Genomic DNA, 21,148 nt, shown 5'->3' with positions numbered 1-21,148 from the left:
AGCTTTTAGTTTTATTGATCTTTGCTATTGTTTCCTACATTTCTTTTTCATTTATTTCTGCTCTGTTTATGATTTCTTTCCTTCTACTAACTTTGGGTTTTGTTTGTTCTTCTTTCTCTGTTCCTTTAGGTGTAAGGTTAGATTGTTTATTTGAATCTTTCTTGTTTCTTGTGGTAGGATTGCATTGCTATAAACTTCCCTCTTAGAACTGCTTTTGCTGCATCCCATAGGTTTTGGATCGTTGTGTTTTCGTTGTCATTTGTCCCTAGGTATTTTTTGATTTCCTCTTTGATTTCTTCAGTGATCTCTTGGTTATTTAGTAACATATTGGTTAGCCTCCACGTGTTTGTGTTTTTTATGTTTTTTTCCCTGTAATTGATTTCTAATCTCATAGTGTTGTGGTCAGAAAAGATGCTTGATATGATTTCAATTTTCTTAAATTTACTGAGGCTTGATTTGTGACCCAAGATGTGATCTATCCTGGAGAATGTTCCATGCGCACTTGAGAAAGAAGTGTAATCTGCTGTTTTTTTGGATGGCATGTCCTATAAATATCAACTAAATCTATCTGGTCTCTCGTGTCATTTAAGGCTTGTGTTTCCTTACTAATTTTCTGTCTGGATGATCTGTCCATTGGTGTAAGTGAGGTGTTCAAGTCCCCCACTATTACTGTGTTACTGTTGATTTCCTCTTTTATAGCTGTTAGCATTTGCCTTATGTATTGAGGTGCTCCTATGTTGGGTGCATATATATTTATAATTGTTATATCTTCTTCTTGGATTGATCCCTTGATCATTATATAGTGTCCTTCCTTGTCTCTTGTAACAGTCTTTATTTTAAAGTCTATTTTATCTGATATGAGTATTCTACTCCAGCTTTCTTTTGATTTCCGTTTGCATGGAGTATCTTTTTCCATTCCCTCACTTTCAGTCTGTATGTGTCCCTAGGTCTGAAGTGGGTCTCTTATAGACAGCATATATATGGGTCTTGTTTTTGTATCCATTCAGCAAGCCTGTGTCCTTTGGTTAGAGTATTTAATCCATTCACATTTAAGGTAATTATCAATATGTATGTCCCTGCTACCATTTTCTTAATTGTTTTGGGTTTGTTTTTGTAGGTCCTTTTCTTGTCTTGTGTTTCCCACTTAGAGAAGTTCCTTTAGCATTTGTTGTAGAGCTGGTTTGGTGGTGCTGAATTCTCTTAGCTTTTGCTTGTCTGTAAAGTTTTTGATTTCTCCATTGAATCTGAATGAAATTGTTGCTGGGTAGAGTAATCTTGGTTGTAGGTTCTTCCCTTTCATCACTTTAAATATGTCATGTCACTCCCTTCTGGCTTGTAGAGTTCCTGCTGAGAAATTAGCTGTTAACCTTATGGGAGTTCCCTTGTATGTTATTTGTCATTTTTCCCTTGTTGCTTTCAATAGTTTTTCTTTGTCTTTAATTTTTGTCAATTTGATTACTATGTGTCTCAGCATGTTTCTCCTTGGGTTTATCCTGCCTGGGACTCTCTGCACTTCCTGGACTTGGGTGGCTATTTCCTTTCCCGTGTTAGGGAAGTTTTTGATTATAATCTCTTCAAATATTTTCTCTGGTCCTTTCTCTCTCTCTTCTCCTTCTGGGACCCCTATAATGCAAATGTTGTTGCACTTAATGTTGTCCCAGAGGTCTCTTGGGCTGTCTTCATTTCTTTGCAATCATTTTTCTTTATTCTGTTCTGCAGCAGTGAATTCCACCATTCTGTCTTCCAGGTCACTTATCCATTCTTCTGCCTCAGGTATTCTGCTATTGATTCCTTCTAGTGTATTTTTCATTTCAGTTATTGTATTGTTCATCTCTGTTTGTTTGTTCTTTAATTCTTCTAGGTCTTTGTTAAACATTTCTTGCATCTTCTCAATCTTTGCCTCCATTCTTTCTCCGAGGTACTGGATCATCTTCACTATCATTATTCTGAATTCTTTTTCTGGAAGGTTGCCTATCTCCACTTCATTTAGTTGTTTTTCTGGGGTTTTATCTTGTTCCTTCATCTGGTACATAGCCCTCTGCCTTTTCATCTTGTCTGTCTTTCTGTGAATATGGTTTTTGTTCCACAAACTAGAGGATTGTAGTTCTTGTTGCTTCTGCTGTCTGCCCTCTCTGCTTTCTGCTTTCTTTATTCAGTATTATTTCATGAGCATTTTCCTGTGTCATTAAAAAATTCTTTGTGACCTAAAAACTTCTTTATGATCAGAGTTTTGCCTATATGCTATTCTATTACATATGTGTTTGATTGTTCTTCCATTGTTGGATATTTGGTTGTTCTCTATTTTTTAACATTAACATTTAACATTTTTGTGCAAAGATTCTTTTTTATTATCTGATTATGTTGTTTATTCAGCAAATATTTATTGAGCATGATGTATTTTCCTTAAGATAGATTTATAGAAATAGAATTATAGGATAAGATAATATGAATGTCTTCAAGACCTTTGTTATGTATTGCCAATTACTTTTCAGAAAAGATTTTACCAGTTTATACATTGTATGAGAAGCACCCTTATCACTAATGAGAATTATTTTAAATCTGCTAACTTGTGAGAGAAATTGCATCTTTTTTTGATATTTATTTCTTTAAAATATTTTTATATATTTTTGAACATTTATATCTATTTCCCTATTAAAAATATTAATCGTTTGTCCTGTATGTAACAATTATTTTGTCTTTTTTATTTGGTGGAGTTATTTGTTTGCATCTGATAGTCAAATCTGTTGTTCTCCTTTGTGATTTCTTATTTCTTAGGAGCTTATAATGTTATGACATGAGGCAGGTGTTTCTGGGAAGGCTGTGTATGAGAGGGAAGGGGGAATGTGAGGTTGCCGAGGCCCAGAACAGTGGACCCAGCTGCTGGTCTTCAGCCCCAAGGTCAGGATGCTCACAGTGGGTCATAGTGGCCTGTCCCACTTCTTGGCACAGCTTTGAGCTACCTCTAGTTTGAGTACAGTGCAGGAAGAGTAATTTTGTCCTCCATTGTGCTGCTAGGCCAACCACATTATGAGAATTGATCTGATTGCTGAGCCCCAGCAGAGGCAGGTGGGACCTGGCAGGAATGCTTCAGATCCTCTCCCCAGATCCTTGTCTGGTCTCCTTAAAGGGTTCTGCCTAAAAGGGCTGTGTGCCAAGGCTTGTTTGCTTGCCTCTTGCAGTGACAGTTCTGTTTGGCCTATAGTGTAAATATCATAGCTCCGAAATCCCCCAGCTGTCCATGCTTTGTCATTTCTTCAAAGGGAACTGACTTGTTTTCCACCAGAGGGGGCCAAGGAACATTTGCTTCCCACACTGGTTTGGAGCATTAAAAGGGGAGAAAAAAGCTAAGAGTAAGTGTTATTTCATTCTTTGAATTTATATGGAAATTTTTAATCTCCATCAAAGGATCAGAAGAAAAAGCACATTGAAATTCAATACAAGAGCTTCCAGCTTACACAGAATTCTTCAAAGATGTTTGACTTGATCTTTTAAAAATGACAAAAACCATGAACTGTGTAGCTCCAGGGCTCCTAATTTTGCTTACCCTCCTCAGCCTCCACCTCTGTCTTGCCTCCCTACCTACACTCCATCTGTGTGGTCCTGTGTCAGCCTGCAGAGCTTCTTTGAATAGCTGGGAGAGAGGGTGGGAAGTATGAAGCAGCAGTCAGGTTTATAGGGCTGCTTATACATTAACCCCTCTCTCAGGCCACATTATGTCATCTTTCAGAGTCTTGTAACTGGTCTCTCTGTTCATTCTCCTTATTCCAAGCCTATTTTCACTGCTATCAGAATTACCTTATTAAGAAATAAAACTGATCATGTCATTTCCTGCTTAAAAACTACCACTGGCTTGTCTTAGTCCAAACTGTCTAGACTGCCACAGAAGGCTTTCATGATCTGGCTCCATTGCCTCCTTAATCAACCTCATCTCCTCTTCTCCTTAAATCCATAATCAGGCTACTTTCCACTGGATTTTGAATTCTTTGCGGGCAGAAACAGTATATTTCCAAGGCACAGAACAGTGACTGGCATATTACTACAGTCTTATTAAATGCTAAATTAATTAACTAGTGATTTAAAATTCTAACAAGGTCACAGTATGAGAGAGAAAACTAAAAATCATATGGTAGTCTTTCATTTCCTTTGCTAAGTATAAATCAGGAGCATACTCACTGTACTAAGGATCAGGTTCCTTCTTCCCCGTTACAGATTGTTGGTCATTTAGACCCAACATCCTGGCTCGATACCCATGAGGAAGCACCATGCCTCCAGGGACCCAACGAGGCCAAATGAAAGAGAGCTCCGAAGCTCTTGACCAAGGTTGCTTACTGCTCGTATCTGAGTGATATAGTACAGGAATGTTTCTGCCTTCTGGAGGTTCTTCTACACATTGATCTTTGGTCTGATTTTCTTTCTGTAAGTGGTGTCCTAGACTCATCGGATTTCATGAAAGTAAATTGAAGTTAACTTTGTTGTGGAAATTCTTTGATAGCCATTGATAAATAAGTACAACTGTTATAATGTGAGGGAGCCCACTCTTAAGTAGAAGGGAAGTTGAAATCTGTGTGGGAAATACTTAGTCATCAGAATGATTTTTCTTTTTTTTTTTTTTGTGGTGCGCGGGCCTCTCACTGTTGTGACCTCTCCCGTTGCGGAGCACAGGCTCCAGACGCGCAGGCTCAGCGGCCATGGCTCACGGGCCCAGTCGCTCCGCGGCATGTGGGATCTTTCCGGACCGGGGCACGAACCCGTGTCCCCTGCATTGGCAGGCGTACTCTCAACCACTGCGCCACCAGGGAAGCCCCATCAGAATGAATTTTAAATTTGCAAAGTCTGAATCAAGCCAGGAGAGTAGTACTGTAGAAGCTATGAGAAAATGAAAGACAAGAAACTTAAAGAAGAGCCTAAAGTTGTAAAATTTGATAATTTGCATAAAAATAGAAGAATCACCTGTAATTCCTCTACTGTGAGGGAGTGTAGAGTAGAAATTGTGTATATAGTCTTTGAAAAGTGTTATTCAACCTGTTAGTGTCAGAAAATGTTTTAATCCATTACCATAACAGAATAAAGGAGAAAAAAAATACACTGAGTTCCATAGATGCAAGAAAAAAATTTTTTTAGTAAAAGTCAGTACCCATTCATTGATGAAAGCTCTTAGCAAATTAGGAATAAAAGAGAAGTTCCTTAACCTGATAAAGGGTATTTATAAAACCAATAACATGTGCCAGGTATTGGCTATAAAGCATGAAGCCCAATATCTACACATAGAGGACAGTCAATAAATGGTGGCTTTGATGATAGGGAAAAAAAACTGTAACAATCATCAGTCTAAATGATAAAATAGAAAAATTCCCTTTAAAATCAAGAATAAGTAAGGATGACTGAAGGACTTGCGGGGTGGCCCACTGCGCTGTGTAAAGTTTTCTCCGCGGGGGGCTGGGTTCACATGGTACGTTCGGCCTCAGTGTGAGGGTCAGGACTCTGAGCGGCGGGCAGTCCCGGGGCTCCCATAGGAGTCTAGGGAGGGGCATGGGTCTGGGGCACCCCCATCACAGGCTCCGGCATTCCTCCCCCTTTCTCGCGAGCCGCGTTTCCAGCCCTGGGGCCTCAGTCTCACCCCACTGGTTGGCCCAGAGCCTCTGTTTCCTCCTAGCTCTGGGGGCCGCCGTCCCCTCCTCAGAGTTCCCCCTCTTCCTATCCTTTCACCGGTATGGCTTTGCCCCCAGGGGACTTTTAGTCACGTGCGGAGGCATTGTTTCTGTTGTTACAAATGGGAGGCGCTGCTAGTAGCATCTAGTGTGTGGAGGCCACGGATGCTGCTGGACAGCCTACACCGCACTGAACAGCACGCGTGACAAAGCATTATCTATAGTGCCCGGGTTTGGAAACCCTGCTCTAGGGCCTTACAGTCTTCAAAGCCCTGGATGAACTTAAAGACAAGTTATCTCCGGAGTTCAAGTTTGAGTTGAAACCAGCCTCAAGTTTCACCTGTCCTCACTGACCTGTGGATTTCTGTGTGACCAGGTGGCTTTGGAAGAACTACCAATACGTCCTGGCATTTCTCTTTGCCATTGAGGAAATCAATAAGGACTCCCATCTGCTCCCCAGTCTGTCCTTGGGTTTCAACCTCTACAATGCCTTTCCCAGAGACCAGAGGACCTTGGAAAGTGCCCTGTTTGGGCTCTCTGGAGGAAATCAGACTCTCCCTAACTACAGCTGCCAGGGACAGAGAAAATCTGTGGCCATTGTTACAGGAACCGCGTTGGCATTTTCAGCCGAGATTGGAACAGTTCTGGAGCTCTACAGAAGCCCACAGGTCACATATGGTCCTTTTGATCCCATCCTGGGTGATAAAGACCAGTTCTCATCGCTCTATCAGATGGCCACTACGGACAGCTCCCTGGCTCAAGGAATGATGTGGTTATTGCTGCATTTTGGCTGGACCTGGGTGGCGCTATTTGTATCTGATGATTTGAAAGGCGAGCAGTTCCTCTGGTATCTGAAAGCAGAGATGGTGAAGAAAGGTAAATGCCCTCCAGAAGCAGGACCTGCATTGATCACCTGATGGCATCTGGAGCTGCATCCGTTTCTGAGGAAAATCCAATTTACCAACAGTGCTGGAGACCACATATCCTTAGATGAAAAACAGAACCATGAGACATGATAGGATATCCAGAACGCTGTGAATTTTCCTGCTGGTCTTGGGCTGCTGGTTAAAGTAGGAGAGTTTGTCACCAATATTCCATATAGTCAAGGCCTGGTCATCAATGAAGAGTTGATAGAATGGTCTGTTGTCTTCAAAGAGGTACAGAGTCATTTCAGTCTTGGAGATAGACATTAAGGAGGTATCTGAAGCATGTCCGGATATGAGACTGAGTATGCACCTCCTTAACTCAGCCCTAAATTCACATTTCACATTTAAACTTTTTTCTGTGTCATCTTACCCACATATATTCTGAGCTAATGCCTATAGAAAGAACAGGTCTCTGTATAAGCTCTTGTTTTAAATTTCAGGTGTGTCTGTTCATGCAGCGGTCAAGTGAATAAAATGAATGGAGTTATGAAGTTAAAAAAAAAAAAGGATGACTGTTAGTGCTTCTATTCAGCGTTAGTATATTGGAGGTCTTAGCCAATATGGTAAGATAATGGAAAATAAGGATTAGAAAGGAAGAAAGAAAATTGTTGTTTACGCAGTTGGTATGATTGCCAGAATCTACAGATAAAATATTAGTATTAAGATTGTTTATCAAGGCAATTGGCTACAAGATCAAAATACAGTGAATTGAGTTTCTGTTGACCAAGAAGAAGAAGAAAATAATTGTTTAAAAGGCGCCATTTATAACAACAAAAAAACTAAGATACTCCAGATTAATCTTACAGAAAATATGCAAGACCTTTATAGAAAATGTTTTATGTTTTTTTAAATAACTTTTTTTCAAAAGGCCAGAGCATTCTACCTTCTCATGGGTTATTGCCAGTTAATAGTCAAAGCACCATGTTAAGATACACACACACGCACACACATACAAACATGCAGGCACACACTTCGTAGATAAGTCTTGTAAAAGACTATTTTCTGCATAGATCAGGGAAAGGGTGTCTCAGACTCAGTACACTACCCTCCCACCTCCAGCCTGAAGCTGATAGAGAATGTAGATCCTCTGCTTCTCCAGAACTGCCAAATCCTTGTCATTTCTAATCTCTATCAGTCCCAAGGTGGCATGACAGGAAGGAATTTGCCTTTTCCTTGGATGCACAGTTTTTGATTCTGATTGGATCCAGATAGTCAGATTTCTCATGTTTGACCACTCTTTCTTCCTAGGTCAATCACTTCCATCCGGAGCGAACTGATTCCATACCTAGTAAGAAAACAGTTCTCCTCAGCTTCATCACAACAAGGACAGGAAGAAAAAGAAGAGGATCTAAAGAAAAAGGAACTGAAGTCCTTAGGTCAGTGCTTGAGTTGGTGCAGTAAGGTAGGGGTAACAATACCTTTGGAAGAGTGGCTGGGCAACTTAGCCCAGCCCAAGATGCCTGTCTCAAGGCATCAGGTTTTCATCTAGCCAACAGTTAGGACAGGCTAGCTGACACCACTCCCTGAGCTCTGGGTGGGCTTGCTCAAGCAAATCCTGTCACTGTGCTCTTCAGGGACAGGCTAATCATACCTCAGGTCCATTCTCTGGTTAACAGCTCTGGTTTGGCTGTGTTCCTCTCTAGACCTTTTTGACTTTGAACTCTGCGCACCACTTCTCAGTTCCCCTATTCTCTAGGCTCTGGGGGCCCCACCCCTGACTAAACTCAGCCTCTCCTGTCAAGGGAAGAAAGGTGAAGGGCTGTATAATGACAGTCCAACCAGAGCCAACAGACTATCACCTTTCCAGGATGTAGGGACGAGGTCAGTCTTGTTTGCTCTCATATCCTTGCCTGGTCCCTGGCCCAGTCCTGGGCTCATAGTAGATGTTCCAAAAAATGTACTTATCAAAGGAATAAATGGAGACAGTATAGCATGATGGTTAAGATATCAGGGCTTAGCATCTCAGACCTGGGTTTGAAATTTTACTCTGCCATTTTTTAGCTCTATGACCTAAGGCAGGTTATTTAGTCTTCTGAGCCCCAGTTTTCTTACCATAAAATAAAAGATTTCAAATGATTGTTGTACGAGTTGAAAAACTGAGGCCCAAGTCCTGTGCTATTTCTCTCATAGCACAACTATCTGATATGATAATGGAGGCTAGCAGCACAAAGCCAGCATGGCTGGTCACTAAAGCCTGGACAGTTGCTTCTGCTACTCCATGGTGTACAAGAGTCATCTATTTTATTTTCCCTAGTAGTGCTTGCTTGTCGGTCAAACTTGCTTGTAGGACCTCTTTTTAAGCATTTTTATATCATACAGTATTTCAGATGTACAGGAAAGCACATTGCCTCTTTTAATTTGACTTAGGCTTTCAGGTTTTAGTGGGATTTTCCCAGGGTACATGCGGCATGGGTGCATTGCGGGGGAAGAGGTTTAAGCTGTACCCTCTTTCAAAACTTGACTGATTCTGTATCCTCTCTGTCATGTCTCTCATGTACCTGCTCGGTTTGGGTTTTTGTTCTGAAGATATTTACAGTTTTATAAAAGAAGCCAATACGCTGACCTTTGCTCCCTATGATGCCTGCTGGAATGCCTGTCGAGGAGACAGCTGGGAAGATTTGTCCAGGTCACAGGTGCGCTGTTACGTCCACATCATGAAAGAGGGGCTCTGCTCTCGAGTGAGCACCCTAGGACTCTACATGGAAGCCAACAGACAGGTGAGAGGATGGGTTCAGAAGAGAAATCGTGGGAGTTCCTGTCCCAGGAACAGACTGAGCCTTTTGTCTTATTTCTTCATTAGATACACAGTGACTTGTTCAGAATCCCTCTCATTCCCTCTCATTCCATTCTCATTCCCTTGTCCCTCTCAAGGTTGAACAAGACCTGGCATGTCAGGAGAAACCATTGGGGTACCCAAGTACAGCAAAAGGGGAAGTGAGGGGTCTGGTCCATAGAGGCAGAGCCTCTGTGGCTCCAAAGAAAGGCCAAGATCTCCAAGAAGGCTTAATTTCTTGCCTGTGGCTTGAACAGCCTTCTCCTGTTCTGCTCGGCATGGGGATATCTACAGCACTTCATAAACAAGCAGATAAATACTGTGTAATCATTACTGTGATGATGTAAACATAGGCACACAGAGGAAGCTTTCTTAAGGAGGCAAAGGAGCAGAGTATAGAGTAGCCAGATGGCAAAGCATCAAGGAAGGAATGCCCATGAGAGAGAAGTATCTGGAGAACAGCATTAGAGCATGAGGAGTCTTGCCAATCCACCCTTTTAATCCTGAGGTTTGTGAGATATGAAGAATGAGCAGCTTCTATTTAAGGGGAAGCAGTGCCCTAAAGGCAGGCCAGGTTTTAGTTAAGGCAAGGGGTGAAGAAGGGGACAGTGAAGAGGCCGAGCATGTGCAGGAGCTCTTTATTGTGTAGCAGGCACAGGAGGAAGGGAACACTGGGATTGGGATTGAATCCCTGAAGAAAACCTGACTCAAGAATCTTCAGGACCCACACCATGTGGTAGATATGGTCCCAGCCCCAGACCTCAATCTGGCCTCAACCTGGATTGGTTAAATCCAAGGGAATCCAAGCTAGAGAGTTTATGAGAAATCACAACTAGTCCAATGTTTGCTCACAGCAGTCCTGGGTAAAGTTAGCCCCAATTTAGGGTTAAAGGTATAGAAAGCTTCCTTAATTTGACTTTGAGTTCTCTTTCTTCAATTCTATGACTTGAGTCCGACTGGTCTGAAAGCAAGTCCACAGATAGCCTGAGGCCAGAGAAGTATCCTCTGAAGTGTCAGCAGGGGCTGTGCATCAGACAGGCCTGAATGGCCTTGGCTGAAGTGTAATAGAGGAGATCCCAGGGATAGGGACTGAGGGATTAGCCTTCACATCTCCATTGTAGCCAGTCTAGCAAGGCCTCCCTCAGCTAGTGTGACTACCACACACAGTGCTCCGACCAGCATTCTGCCCATGCTGGAGAATCACAGATAGACACACTATCTGTGCCTTCCTAATGGGTCCAGAGATAAAACACTCTATACCCATAACGTTTTCAGTTTTCTCATACTGGAAAGAGAATAGTGTGAATTTCCCCTTCAGCATTTTATTTTGCCTGGTGAAGAACATGGATGCCTTCTCAGGGTCTGTCCTGATTGTGGAGTTGTCTAACATTACTCCCGTCCTCACCTCGTGCATGGCCACTGTGGTCCAGGAGGTGAGCGGGAACCTAGCATGACTGTGGTCAGGCCTCAGGAAGCTTCTTGCTCTCTTTAGGCCTCCTCTCCCAAGTGCTGCCTGGGTATCTCAAAGGCTTGTCTCACAGCCTCCCAGCTGAGGGAGGTGGCATTACTTTCAGGGAGGAGACTCTCAGCTAGGAAACTGAGGATAAGATTATCTAGAAGCTGCTGTGTAAACAATCCCTGTCCTAGGGGAAATGCATCAGCCTGCCTCATCCAGACAGGAGGCTGTGGCTGCGAACTCCCCACATCTCTGCTGGACACAGGGTTCTACTTAAGGTGCTTTCAGGTGTTTTCTGGTCTGTGTTTAGTGACCAAACCTCTTTCCTCAAGGTGTCCAAATTGCTACCTGTTATCTGTCCGGAAGAATCACTGGTCCATTCATCAGCCCAGATTGTCAGCAAACACCTGGTAAGTGCTAGCTTGGACAGGGCAGTTATGGGACAGTGTCTGGGTATTCTGAGGCTTGTTCTTGAGAAGCTGGTTTGGGGCTTCTCCCCAAACCAGCTTCTCCCAGCTTCTCCTCAGGTCAATCCCTGAACCTCATTGGCCCCAGGGAAATCCCAAATTGAGTTCTGGTTATAAAATCTTACCTTCCAGCCCAGGCACTCAGGAAGATTGCCTGGACAGGTGCTGAGCCCAGCCACACAGACCCTCTAAGGAAGGTCCGTTATATAGTCTTTGGACTCAGACACAGGAGCTTTCCATCTCTATCCCTCTTCTTACCCTGATTTGAGCACTGTCTTCAGGAGAGCACGTCTATATACACAAGTGCAAGAGTGTGTAAGTTTGAATTGGTCTCAGAGATATTATATGACCTTGTGGCCCTGAGAAATACTGATGATGATCCCTCTTGCTAAAGTGTCTTTGGGAAAGATCCCATTAGACCCAGCTCAAGGGATCTGGAGGGTTGGTTTGCAGTTGGTTGAGATGGGTGGACAAGTTTTTATATTTATATTTGCCTTTTGCAGGTTGGAGTTGACAGCCTCATTGGGCCAGATACACAGGTTGGAGAGAAGTCATCCATTAAGCACTCAGTCATTGGTTCATCCTGTGTCATAAGAGATAGAGTGACTGTCACCAGTTGCCTTCTCATGAACTCAGTTACCGTGGAGGAAGGGTATGTTGCCCCCTGTACCCACTTGAGGCAAGGCCCCTGGTATCTCTGGGAGGCTTTGGAGGCCAGTCCAGCCTAGGAAAGGGGTCAGCTTGGGGAGAGGAAGAAAGGAGAAAGGATGAAAGAAGGAATAGTGCCTAGGCCTTGGTTTTGGCTCCATACTATTTAATGTGGTCTCTGAAAGCATTTCCATCAGTCTTCTCATACTTATGACAATTGTAGTCCTGGGAGAAGCTGCCTTCTCTTGCTTTGATATTCTACTTGATGGGATGGCCACAGTAGTGAGCCACTGGCAGGACTGGAATGACACTGTACCACTGTCTAAGGGTCACCTTCCCCTATCTCAGTATCCCACAGCAGCCCTGAAGAAAGCAGAGGCCTAGGAGGAATGGACATATAAGACACTTTCCATTTTTGAGGGAGAGCTTCTCTGTTACAGGTTATAGAGAATCTTTCCCCATTTTAAGACGCTTTAGAATGTCCTAAAATCTTAGTTTATGAACACCCTGAACTTGGAGTAAGACTTGAATGATGCTTAATGAGATTCTTCCTCTGTATGGACCTCAGGTTTCTTCCTTGTGTAAAATGCAAACATTAGTGGTGGAAGACAGGAAAGATGTTACCAATGGTTTTCAGACTTCTTACAAAGGAAACTTTTTCTTAAGATAAATCTTAAGCAGAAACTCATTATTTAAAACTGGTAAAAACACAGTTGTTTGGAATACAGTGGGGAAGGGGCACTTATCCTTCCTATAGAATGTGAAAACTGATCTGTAAAACAAATTTTAAAAACCACTAGGCTAGGGGACTTCCCTGGTGGCGCAGTGGTTGAGAGTCCGCCTGCCGATGCAGGGGACACGGGTTCATGCCCCGGTCCGGGAGGATCCCACATGCCACGCAGCGGCTGGGCCCGTGAGCCATGGCCACTGAGCCTGCACGTCCGGAGCCTGTGCTCCGCAACGGGAGAGGCCACAACAGTGAGAGGCCCGCATACCGCAAAAAATATATATATATATATATATATATATATATATACACACATATATATATATATATACATATATATATATATATGATAACAAAAAGGAAAACCTCAATAAAAGAATTGGACAGTAAATTTGAAATTTCACAAAAAGTAGAACAAAAAGATAAAGAGATGGAACATAGAAGAGAAATGATAGAAAATTAGAGGACTAGTCCAGGATGTCTTAACATCTGAATACGAGTTCCATAAAAAGAGAGCTGAGATAAGAAGCCTGTGTGCGAACACGGGTCACTATCCACACCCCCCTTCTGGGGAGCCTCTGCAGCCCGCCACTGCCAGGGTCCCGGGATCCAGGGACAACTCCCCCGGGAGAACGCACAGTGCGCCTCAGGCTGGCCTCTGCCGCTGCAGGCCCGCCCCGCACTCCGTGACCCTCCCTACCCGCCCCCCCCCCCCCCCAGCCTGAGTGAGCCAGAGCCTCCGAATCAGCGGCTCCTTTAACCCCGTCCTGTTTGAGCAAAGAACAGACGCCCTCCGGGGACCTACATGCACAGGCGGGGCCAAATCCAAAGCTGAGCCCCTGGGAGCTGTGAGAACAAAGAAGAGAAAGGGAAATCTCTCCCAGCAGCCTCAGAAGCAGCGGATTAAAGCTCCACAATCAACTAGATGAACCCTGCATCTGTGGAATACATGAATAGACAATGAATCATCCCAAATTAAGGAGCCGTGTGGATGAAAGGCTCTTGGTGCTGCAGCCAGGAGTTAGGTGGGAGAGCCAACTTCAGAACACTGGTCCACAAGAGGCCTCCCAGCTGCACATAATATCAAATGGCAAAAATCTCCCAGAGATCTCCATCTCAACGCCAGCACCCAGCTTCACTCAACGACCAGCAAGCTACAGTGCTAGACATCCTATGCCAAACAACTAGCAAGACAGGAACACAACCCCACCCATTAGCAGAGAGGCTGCCCAAAATCATAATAAGTCTACAGACACCCCCAAACACACCACCAGACGTGGACCTGCCCACCAGAAAGACAAGATCCAGCCTCATCCACAAGAACACAGGCACTAGTACCCTCCACCAGGAAGCCTACACAACCCACTTAACCAACCTTAGCCACTGGGGACAGACACTAAAAACAACAGGAACTACGAACCTGCAGCCTGCAAAAAGGAGACCCCAAACACAGTAAGATAAGCAAAATGAAAAGACAGAAAAACACACAGCAGATGAAGGAGCAAGATAAAAACCCACCAGACCTAACAAATGAAGAGGAAATAGGCAGTCTACCTGAAAAAGAATTCAGAATAATGATAGTAAAGATGATCCAAAATCTTGGAAATAGAATAGACAAAATGCAAGAAACAGTTAACAAGGACCTAGAAGAACTAAAGATGAAACAAACAATGATGAACAACACAATAAATGAAATGAAAAATACTCTAGATGGGATCAATAGCAGAATAACTGAGGCAGAAGAACGGATAAGTGACCTGGAAGATAAAATAGTGGAAATAACTAATGCAGAGCAGAATAAAGAAAAAAGAATGAAAAGAACTGAGGACAGTCTCAGACACCTCTGGGACAACATTAAACGCACCAACATTCGAATTATAGGGGTTCCAGAAGAAGAAGAGAAAAAGAAAGGGACTGAGAAAATATTTGAAGAGATTATAGTTGAAAACTTCCCTAATATGGGAAAGGAAATAGTTAATCAATTCCAAGAAGCACAGAGAGTCCTATACAGGATAAATCCAAGGAGAAATATGCCAAAACACATATTAATCAAACTGTCAAAAATTAAATACAAAGAAAGCATATTAAAAGCAGCAAGGGAAAAACAACAAATAACACACAAGGGAATCCCCATAAGGTTAATAGCTGATCTTTCAGCAGAAACTCTGCAAGCCAGAAGGGAGTGGCAGGACATATTGAAAGTGATGAAGGAGAAAAACCTGCAACCAAGATTACTCTACCCAGCAAGGATCTCATTCAGATTTGATGGAGAAATTAAAACCTTTACAGACAAGCAAAAGCTGAGAGAGTTCAGCACCACCAAACCAGCTCTACAACAACTGCTAAAGGAACTTCTCTAGGCAAGAAACACAAGAGAAGGAAAAGACCTACAATAACGAACCCAAAACAATTGAGAAAATGGGAATGGGAACATATATATCGATAATTACCTTAAATGTAAATGGACTAAATGCTCCCACCAAAAGACACAGATTGGCTGAATGGATACAAAAACAAGACCCATATATCTGCTGTCTACAAGAGACCCGCTTCAGACCTAGAGACACATACAGACTGAAAGTAAGGGGATGGAAAAAGACATTTCATGCAAATGGAAACCAAAAGAAAGCTGGAGTAGCAATTCTCATATCAGACAAAACAGACTTTAAAATAAAGGCTATTAGAAGAGACAAAGAAGGACACTACATAATGATCAAAGGATCGATCCAAGAAGAAGATATAACAATTGTAAATATTTATGCACCCAACACAGGAGCACCTCAATACATAAGGCAAACACTAACAGCCATAAAAGGGGAAATCGACAGTAGCACATTCATAGTAGGGGACTTTAACACCCCACTTTCACCAATGGACAGATCATCCAAAATGAAAATAAATAAGGAAACACAAGCTTTAAATGATACATTAAACAAGATGGACTTAATTGATATTTATAGGACATTCCATCCAAAAACAACAGAATACACATTTTTCTCAAGTGCTCATGGAACATTCTCCAGGATAGATCATATCTTGGGTCACAAATCAAGCCTTGGTAAATTTAAGAAAATTGAAATCGTATCAAGTATCTTTTCCAACCACAACGCTATGAGACTAGATATCAATTACAGGAAAAGATCTGTAAAAAATACAAACACATGGAGGCTAAACAATACACTACTTAATAATGAAGTGATCACTGAAGAAATCAAAGAGGAAATTAAAAAATACCTAGAAACAAATGACAATGGAGACACGACGACTCAAAATCTATGGGATGCAGCAAAAGCAGTTCTAAGAGGGAAGTTTATAGCAATACAATCCTACCTTAAGACACAGGAAACATCTCGAATAAACAACCTAACCTTGCACCTAAAGCAATTAGAGAAAGAAGAACAAAAAAACCCCAAACTTAGCAGAAGGAAAGAAATCATAAAGATCAGATCAGAAATAAATGAAAAAGAAATGAAGGAAACGATAGCAAAGATCAATAAAACTAAAAGGTGGTTCTTTGAAAGGATAAACAAAATTGATAAACCATTAGCCAGACTCATCAAGAAAAAAAGGGAGAAGACTGAAATCAATAGAATTAGAAATGAAAAAGGAGAAGTAACAACTGCAGAAATACAAAAGATCATGAGAGATTACTACAAGCAACTCTATGCCAATAAAATGGACAACCTGGAAGAAATGGACAAATTCTTAGAAAAGCACAACCTGCCAAGACTGAATCAGGAAGAAATAGAAAATATGAACAGACCAATCACAAGCACTGAAATTGAACCTGTGTTTAAAAATCTTCCAACAAGCAAAAGCCCAGGAGCAGACGGCTTCACAGGCGAATTCTATCAAACATTTAGAGAAGAGCTATCACCTATCCTTCTCAAACTCTTCCAAAATATAGCAGAAGGAGGAACACTCCCCAACTCATTCTACGAGGCCACCATCACCCTGATACCAAAACCAGACAACCAGACATCTATGATGAACATAGATGCAAAAATCCTCAACAAAATACTAGCAAACAGAATCCAACAGCACATTAAATGGATCATACACCATGATCAAGTGGGGTTTATTCCAGGAATGCAAGGATTCTTCAATATATGCCAATCAATCAATGTGATACACCATATTAACAAATTGAAGGAGAAAAACCATATGATCATCTCAATAGATGCAGAGAAAGCTTTTGACAAAATTCAACACCCATTTATGATAAAAACCCTGCAGAAAGTAGGCATAGAGGGAACTTTCCTCAACATAATAAAGGCCATATATGACAAACCCACAGCCAACATCATCCTCAATGGTGAAAAACTGAAAGCATTTCCACTAAGATCAGGAACAAGACAAGGTTGCCCACTCCCACCACTATTATTCAACATAGTTTTGGAAGTTTTAGCCACAGCAATCAGAGAAGAAAAGGAAATAAAAGGAATCCAAATCGGAAAAGAAGAAGTAAAGCTGTCACTCTTTGCAGATGACATGATACTATACATAGAGAATCCTAAAGATGCTACCAGAAAACTACTAGAGCTAATCAATGAATTTGGTAAAGTAGCAGGATACAAAATTAATGCACAGAAATCTCTGGCATTCCTATACACTAAGGATGAAAACTCTGAAAGTAAAATCAAGAAAACACTCCCATTTACCATTGCAACAAAAAGAATAAAATATCTAGGAATAAACCTACCTAAGGAGACAAAAGACCTGTATGCAGAAAATTATAAGACACTGTTGAAAGAAATTAAAGATGATACAAATAGATGGAGAGATATACCATGTTCTTGGACTGGAAGAATCAACATTGTGAAAATGACTCTACTACCCAAAGCAATCTACAGATTCAATGCAATACCTATCAAACTACCACTGGCATTTTTCACAGAACTAGAACAAAAAATTTCACAATTTGTATGGAAACACAAAAGACCCCGAATAGCCAAAGCAATCTTGAGAATGAAAAACGGAGCTGGAGGAATCAGGCTTCCTGACTTCAGACTATACTACAAAGCTACAGTAATCAAGACAGTATGGTACTGGGACAAAAACAGAAAGATAGATCAATGGAACAGGATAGAAAGCCCAGAGATAAACCCACGCACATATGGTCACCTTATCTTTGATAAAGGAGGCAGGAATGTACAGTGGAGAAAGGACAGCCTCTTCAATAAGTGGTGCTGGGAAAACTGGACAGCTACATGTAAAAGTATGAGATTAGATCACTCCCTAACACCATACACAAAAATAAGCTCAAAATGGATTAAAGACCTAAATGTAAGGCCAGAAACTATCAAACTCTTAGAGGAAAACATAGGCAGGACACTCTATGACATAAATCACAGCAAGGTCCTTTTTGACCCACCTCCTAGAGAAATGGAAATAAAAACAAAAATAAACAAATGGGACCTAATAAAGCTTAAAAGCTTTTGCACAGCAAAGGAAACCATAAACAAGACCAAAAGACAACCCTCAGAATGGGAGAAAATATTTGCAAATGAAGCAGACAAAGGATTAATCTCCAAAATTTATAAGCAGCTCATGCAGCTTAATAACAAAAAAACAAACAACCCAATCCAAAAATGGGCAGAAGACCTAAATAGACATTTCTCCAAAGAAGATATACAGACTGCCAACAAACACATGAAAGAATGCTCAACATCACTAATCATTAGAGAAATGCAAATCAAAACAACAATGAGATATCATCTCACACCAGTCAGAATGGCCATCATCAAAAAATCTAGAAACAATAAATGCTGGAGAGGGTGTTGAGAAAAGGGAACCCTCTTGCACTGTTGGTGGGAATGTAAATTGATACAGCCACTGTGGAGAACAGTATGGAGGTTCCTTAAAAAACTACAAATAGAACTACCATATGACCCAGCAATCCCACTACTGGGCATATACCCTGAGAAAACCATAATTCAAAAAGAGTCATGTACCAAAATGTTCATTGCAGCTCTATTTACAATAGCCCAGAGATGGAAACAACCTAAGTGTCCATCATCGGATGAATGGATAAAGAAGATGTGGCACATATATACAATGGAATATTACTCAGCCATAAAAAGAAACGAAATTGAGCTATTTCTAATGAGGTGGATAGACCTAGAGACTGTCATACAGAGTGAAGTAAGTCAGAAAGAGAGAGACAAATACCATATGCTAACACATATATATGGAATTTAAGAAAAAAAGAAATGTCATGAAAAACCTAGGGGTGAAACAGGAATAAAGACACAGACTTACTAGAGAATGGACTTGAGGCTATGGGGAAGGGGAAGGGTAAACTGTGACAAAGCAAGAGAGAGGCATGGACATATATACACTACCAAACGTAAGGTAGATAGCTAGTGGGAAGCTGCCGCATAGCACAGGGAGATCAGCTCGGTGCTTTGTGACCGCCTGGAGGGGTGGCATAGGGAGGGTGGGAGGGAGGGAGACACAAGCGGGAAGAGATATGGGAACATATGTATATATATAACTGATTCATTTTGTTGTGAAGCTGAAAGTAACATACCATTGTAAAGCAATTATACTCCAATAAAGATGTTAAAATGAAAAAATAAAATTAAATAAAATAAATAAATAAATAAAAAGAGAGCTGAGAAATCAGAGAAGGAAATTGTTTAAGAAGTAATATAAGAAAATATCCCAGGGCTTCCCTGTGGCGCAGTGGTTAAGAATCTGCCTGCCAACGCAGGGGACACAGGTTCGAGCCCTGGTCCGGGAAGATCCCACATGCCGTGGAGCAGCTAAGCCTGTGCACCACAACTACTGAACCTGCATTCTAGAACCTGTGAGCCACAACTAGTGAACCCACATGCCACTACTACTGAAGCCTGTGCACCTAGAGCCCGTGGTCCACAACTAGAGAAACCACCGCAATGAGAAGCCCACGCACTGCAACAAAGTGTAGCCCCCACCCGCCGCGACTAAAGAAAGCCCACATACAGCAATGAAGACCCAATGCAGCCAAAAAATAATAAATAAAATTTTTTTTAAAAAAAGAAAATGTCCCAGAACTGAAAGATACGAATTTACAGAATGAAAGGGCCTACTAAGGGTCCAGCCCAATGCTAAAAATAAACCCACATCACTGTGAAACTTCAGAATGTCAGAGACAAAGCATGCTACCAACTTACAAAGAGAGAATAATAGGTCATATACAACTAATCAGGAACCGGAATGGCTTTGGACTTACCAGTAGCAACAATGAAAACTGGAAGATAATAGAACAATCCCTTCAAAATTCTGAAGGAAAATTAATTTCACCCTAGAATTCCGTACTCAAGGTAAGTGTTAATGAAGTGTGACAGTAGAATAAAGACATTTTCAGACATGAAAAGGTGTATCCCACCAAAATGAAAAGTAAACCAAAAGGAGATAGATGAGAAACAAGAGATCCAACTCAGAATAAGGCAAAAAGAATCCATGAGGTGACAGTGAAGGCAGATCCAAGGGTGACTGCTATGCATGAAGCATAAAGGGAGGGGAGCAGTTAGTCCAGAGTGGAATCCGGGAAACACTTATTTAGGAAGATGAAACTGATAAAAAGACAGATATATATAAACATCTTGAAAAATTTAGACAACTGGCTAAAAGTTAGGTTTGAATTAGTAGAACACTAACAAAAACAAAACAGTTATTAACTCTGTTTTTAAAAAAGTTGTACAAAAAAGGAGAAGGCATCAGAGTTTGCTATGTGGCTCAACTATGAAATAGAATTAACATAGTCATAATAAACAGTGAGCATTGACCAAAATTATGCTATAGCTATATTGAAAGGTTGAAGGGTAGGAAGGGAAAAAGGGAGCAGTGGTGGGGAGAAAGGAAAGCTAAATCGTCATCTTCCATTGTGGGAAGTCTATTGACAATGCTTAAAACTGAAAAATTAAGATGTAATATAAGCATGTTATTATCTATAGACATGGAAGTAAATACTGAAATACTCAGCAAAAAGAAGTCAGAGTTGTCTCTGGGAAGAAGGAAATGAGTTGAGGGAACAGGGGACTACTATTATTCATAATAAAACCGCCAGAACAATTTGCTTTAAACTTCATGCATGTATAACTTTAATTGCAAAAAAAAAAAAAAAAGCCAGAAATTTTTCTGGTACACTGCTACCAGTGGTGTGCTGATAAATTGTTAACAACCAGTTCTCCAAAGGAAAAAATAAGTGGCCTGATTTGTAGCATTTGCCAATTCCCATGATACAAAGTTTCCCCCTATGACCAGTGATATCAGTGAACACTGAGTTGGGAAGAGACGCTACCAGTCAGCTCTCCCAAGCAGGACGAGCTGGCTCCAGCACAGCACTGATGATAGAAACCTGTCTCAAGTATTTCACCCTTTCATCAAACACTTCAGGACTCACTCTATGCTGAAGAATGTAGTAGGCAACTGAAGACAGAAAACTACATAAGGCTCAATCTCTTTTCTCAAGGAACTCGTAAGCTATATGCAACAAGAAGTTACAAGTGCTGTGATA

At 41.4% G+C, this 21,148-nt stretch overlaps 1 protein-coding gene across 5 annotated transcripts in view; it reads left to right on the top strand.

Moving 5' to 3' along the window:
• EIF2B3 (eukaryotic translation initiation factor 2B subunit gamma) overlaps positions 1 to 21,148 on the top strand; it is a 169,744-nt gene that overhangs the window by 122,646 nt on the left and 25,950 nt on the right. For all 5 annotated transcript variants that reach the window (XM_067725914.1, XM_067725911.1, XM_067725915.1 and 2 more), the window contains 4 exons: positions 7,823 to 7,950; positions 9,101 to 9,291; positions 11,136 to 11,213; positions 11,774 to 11,922. In XM_067725914.1, the coding sequence (XP_067582015.1) occupies positions 7,823 to 7,950; positions 9,101 to 9,291; positions 11,136 to 11,213; positions 11,774 to 11,922 (546 nt within the window). The remainder of the gene's footprint in view (positions 1 to 7,822; positions 7,951 to 9,100; positions 9,292 to 11,135; positions 11,214 to 11,773; positions 11,923 to 21,148) is intronic.

This window comes from Pseudorca crassidens, chromosome 2 (genome assembly GCF_039906515.1).
Source record: "Pseudorca crassidens isolate mPseCra1 chromosome 2, mPseCra1.hap1, whole genome shotgun sequence".
Taxonomy (NCBI): domain Eukaryota; kingdom Metazoa; phylum Chordata; class Mammalia; order Artiodactyla; family Delphinidae; genus Pseudorca; species Pseudorca crassidens.
The sequence above is the reverse complement of the archived record's forward strand: the minus strand, read 5'-3'. Positions and strand labels throughout refer to the sequence as shown.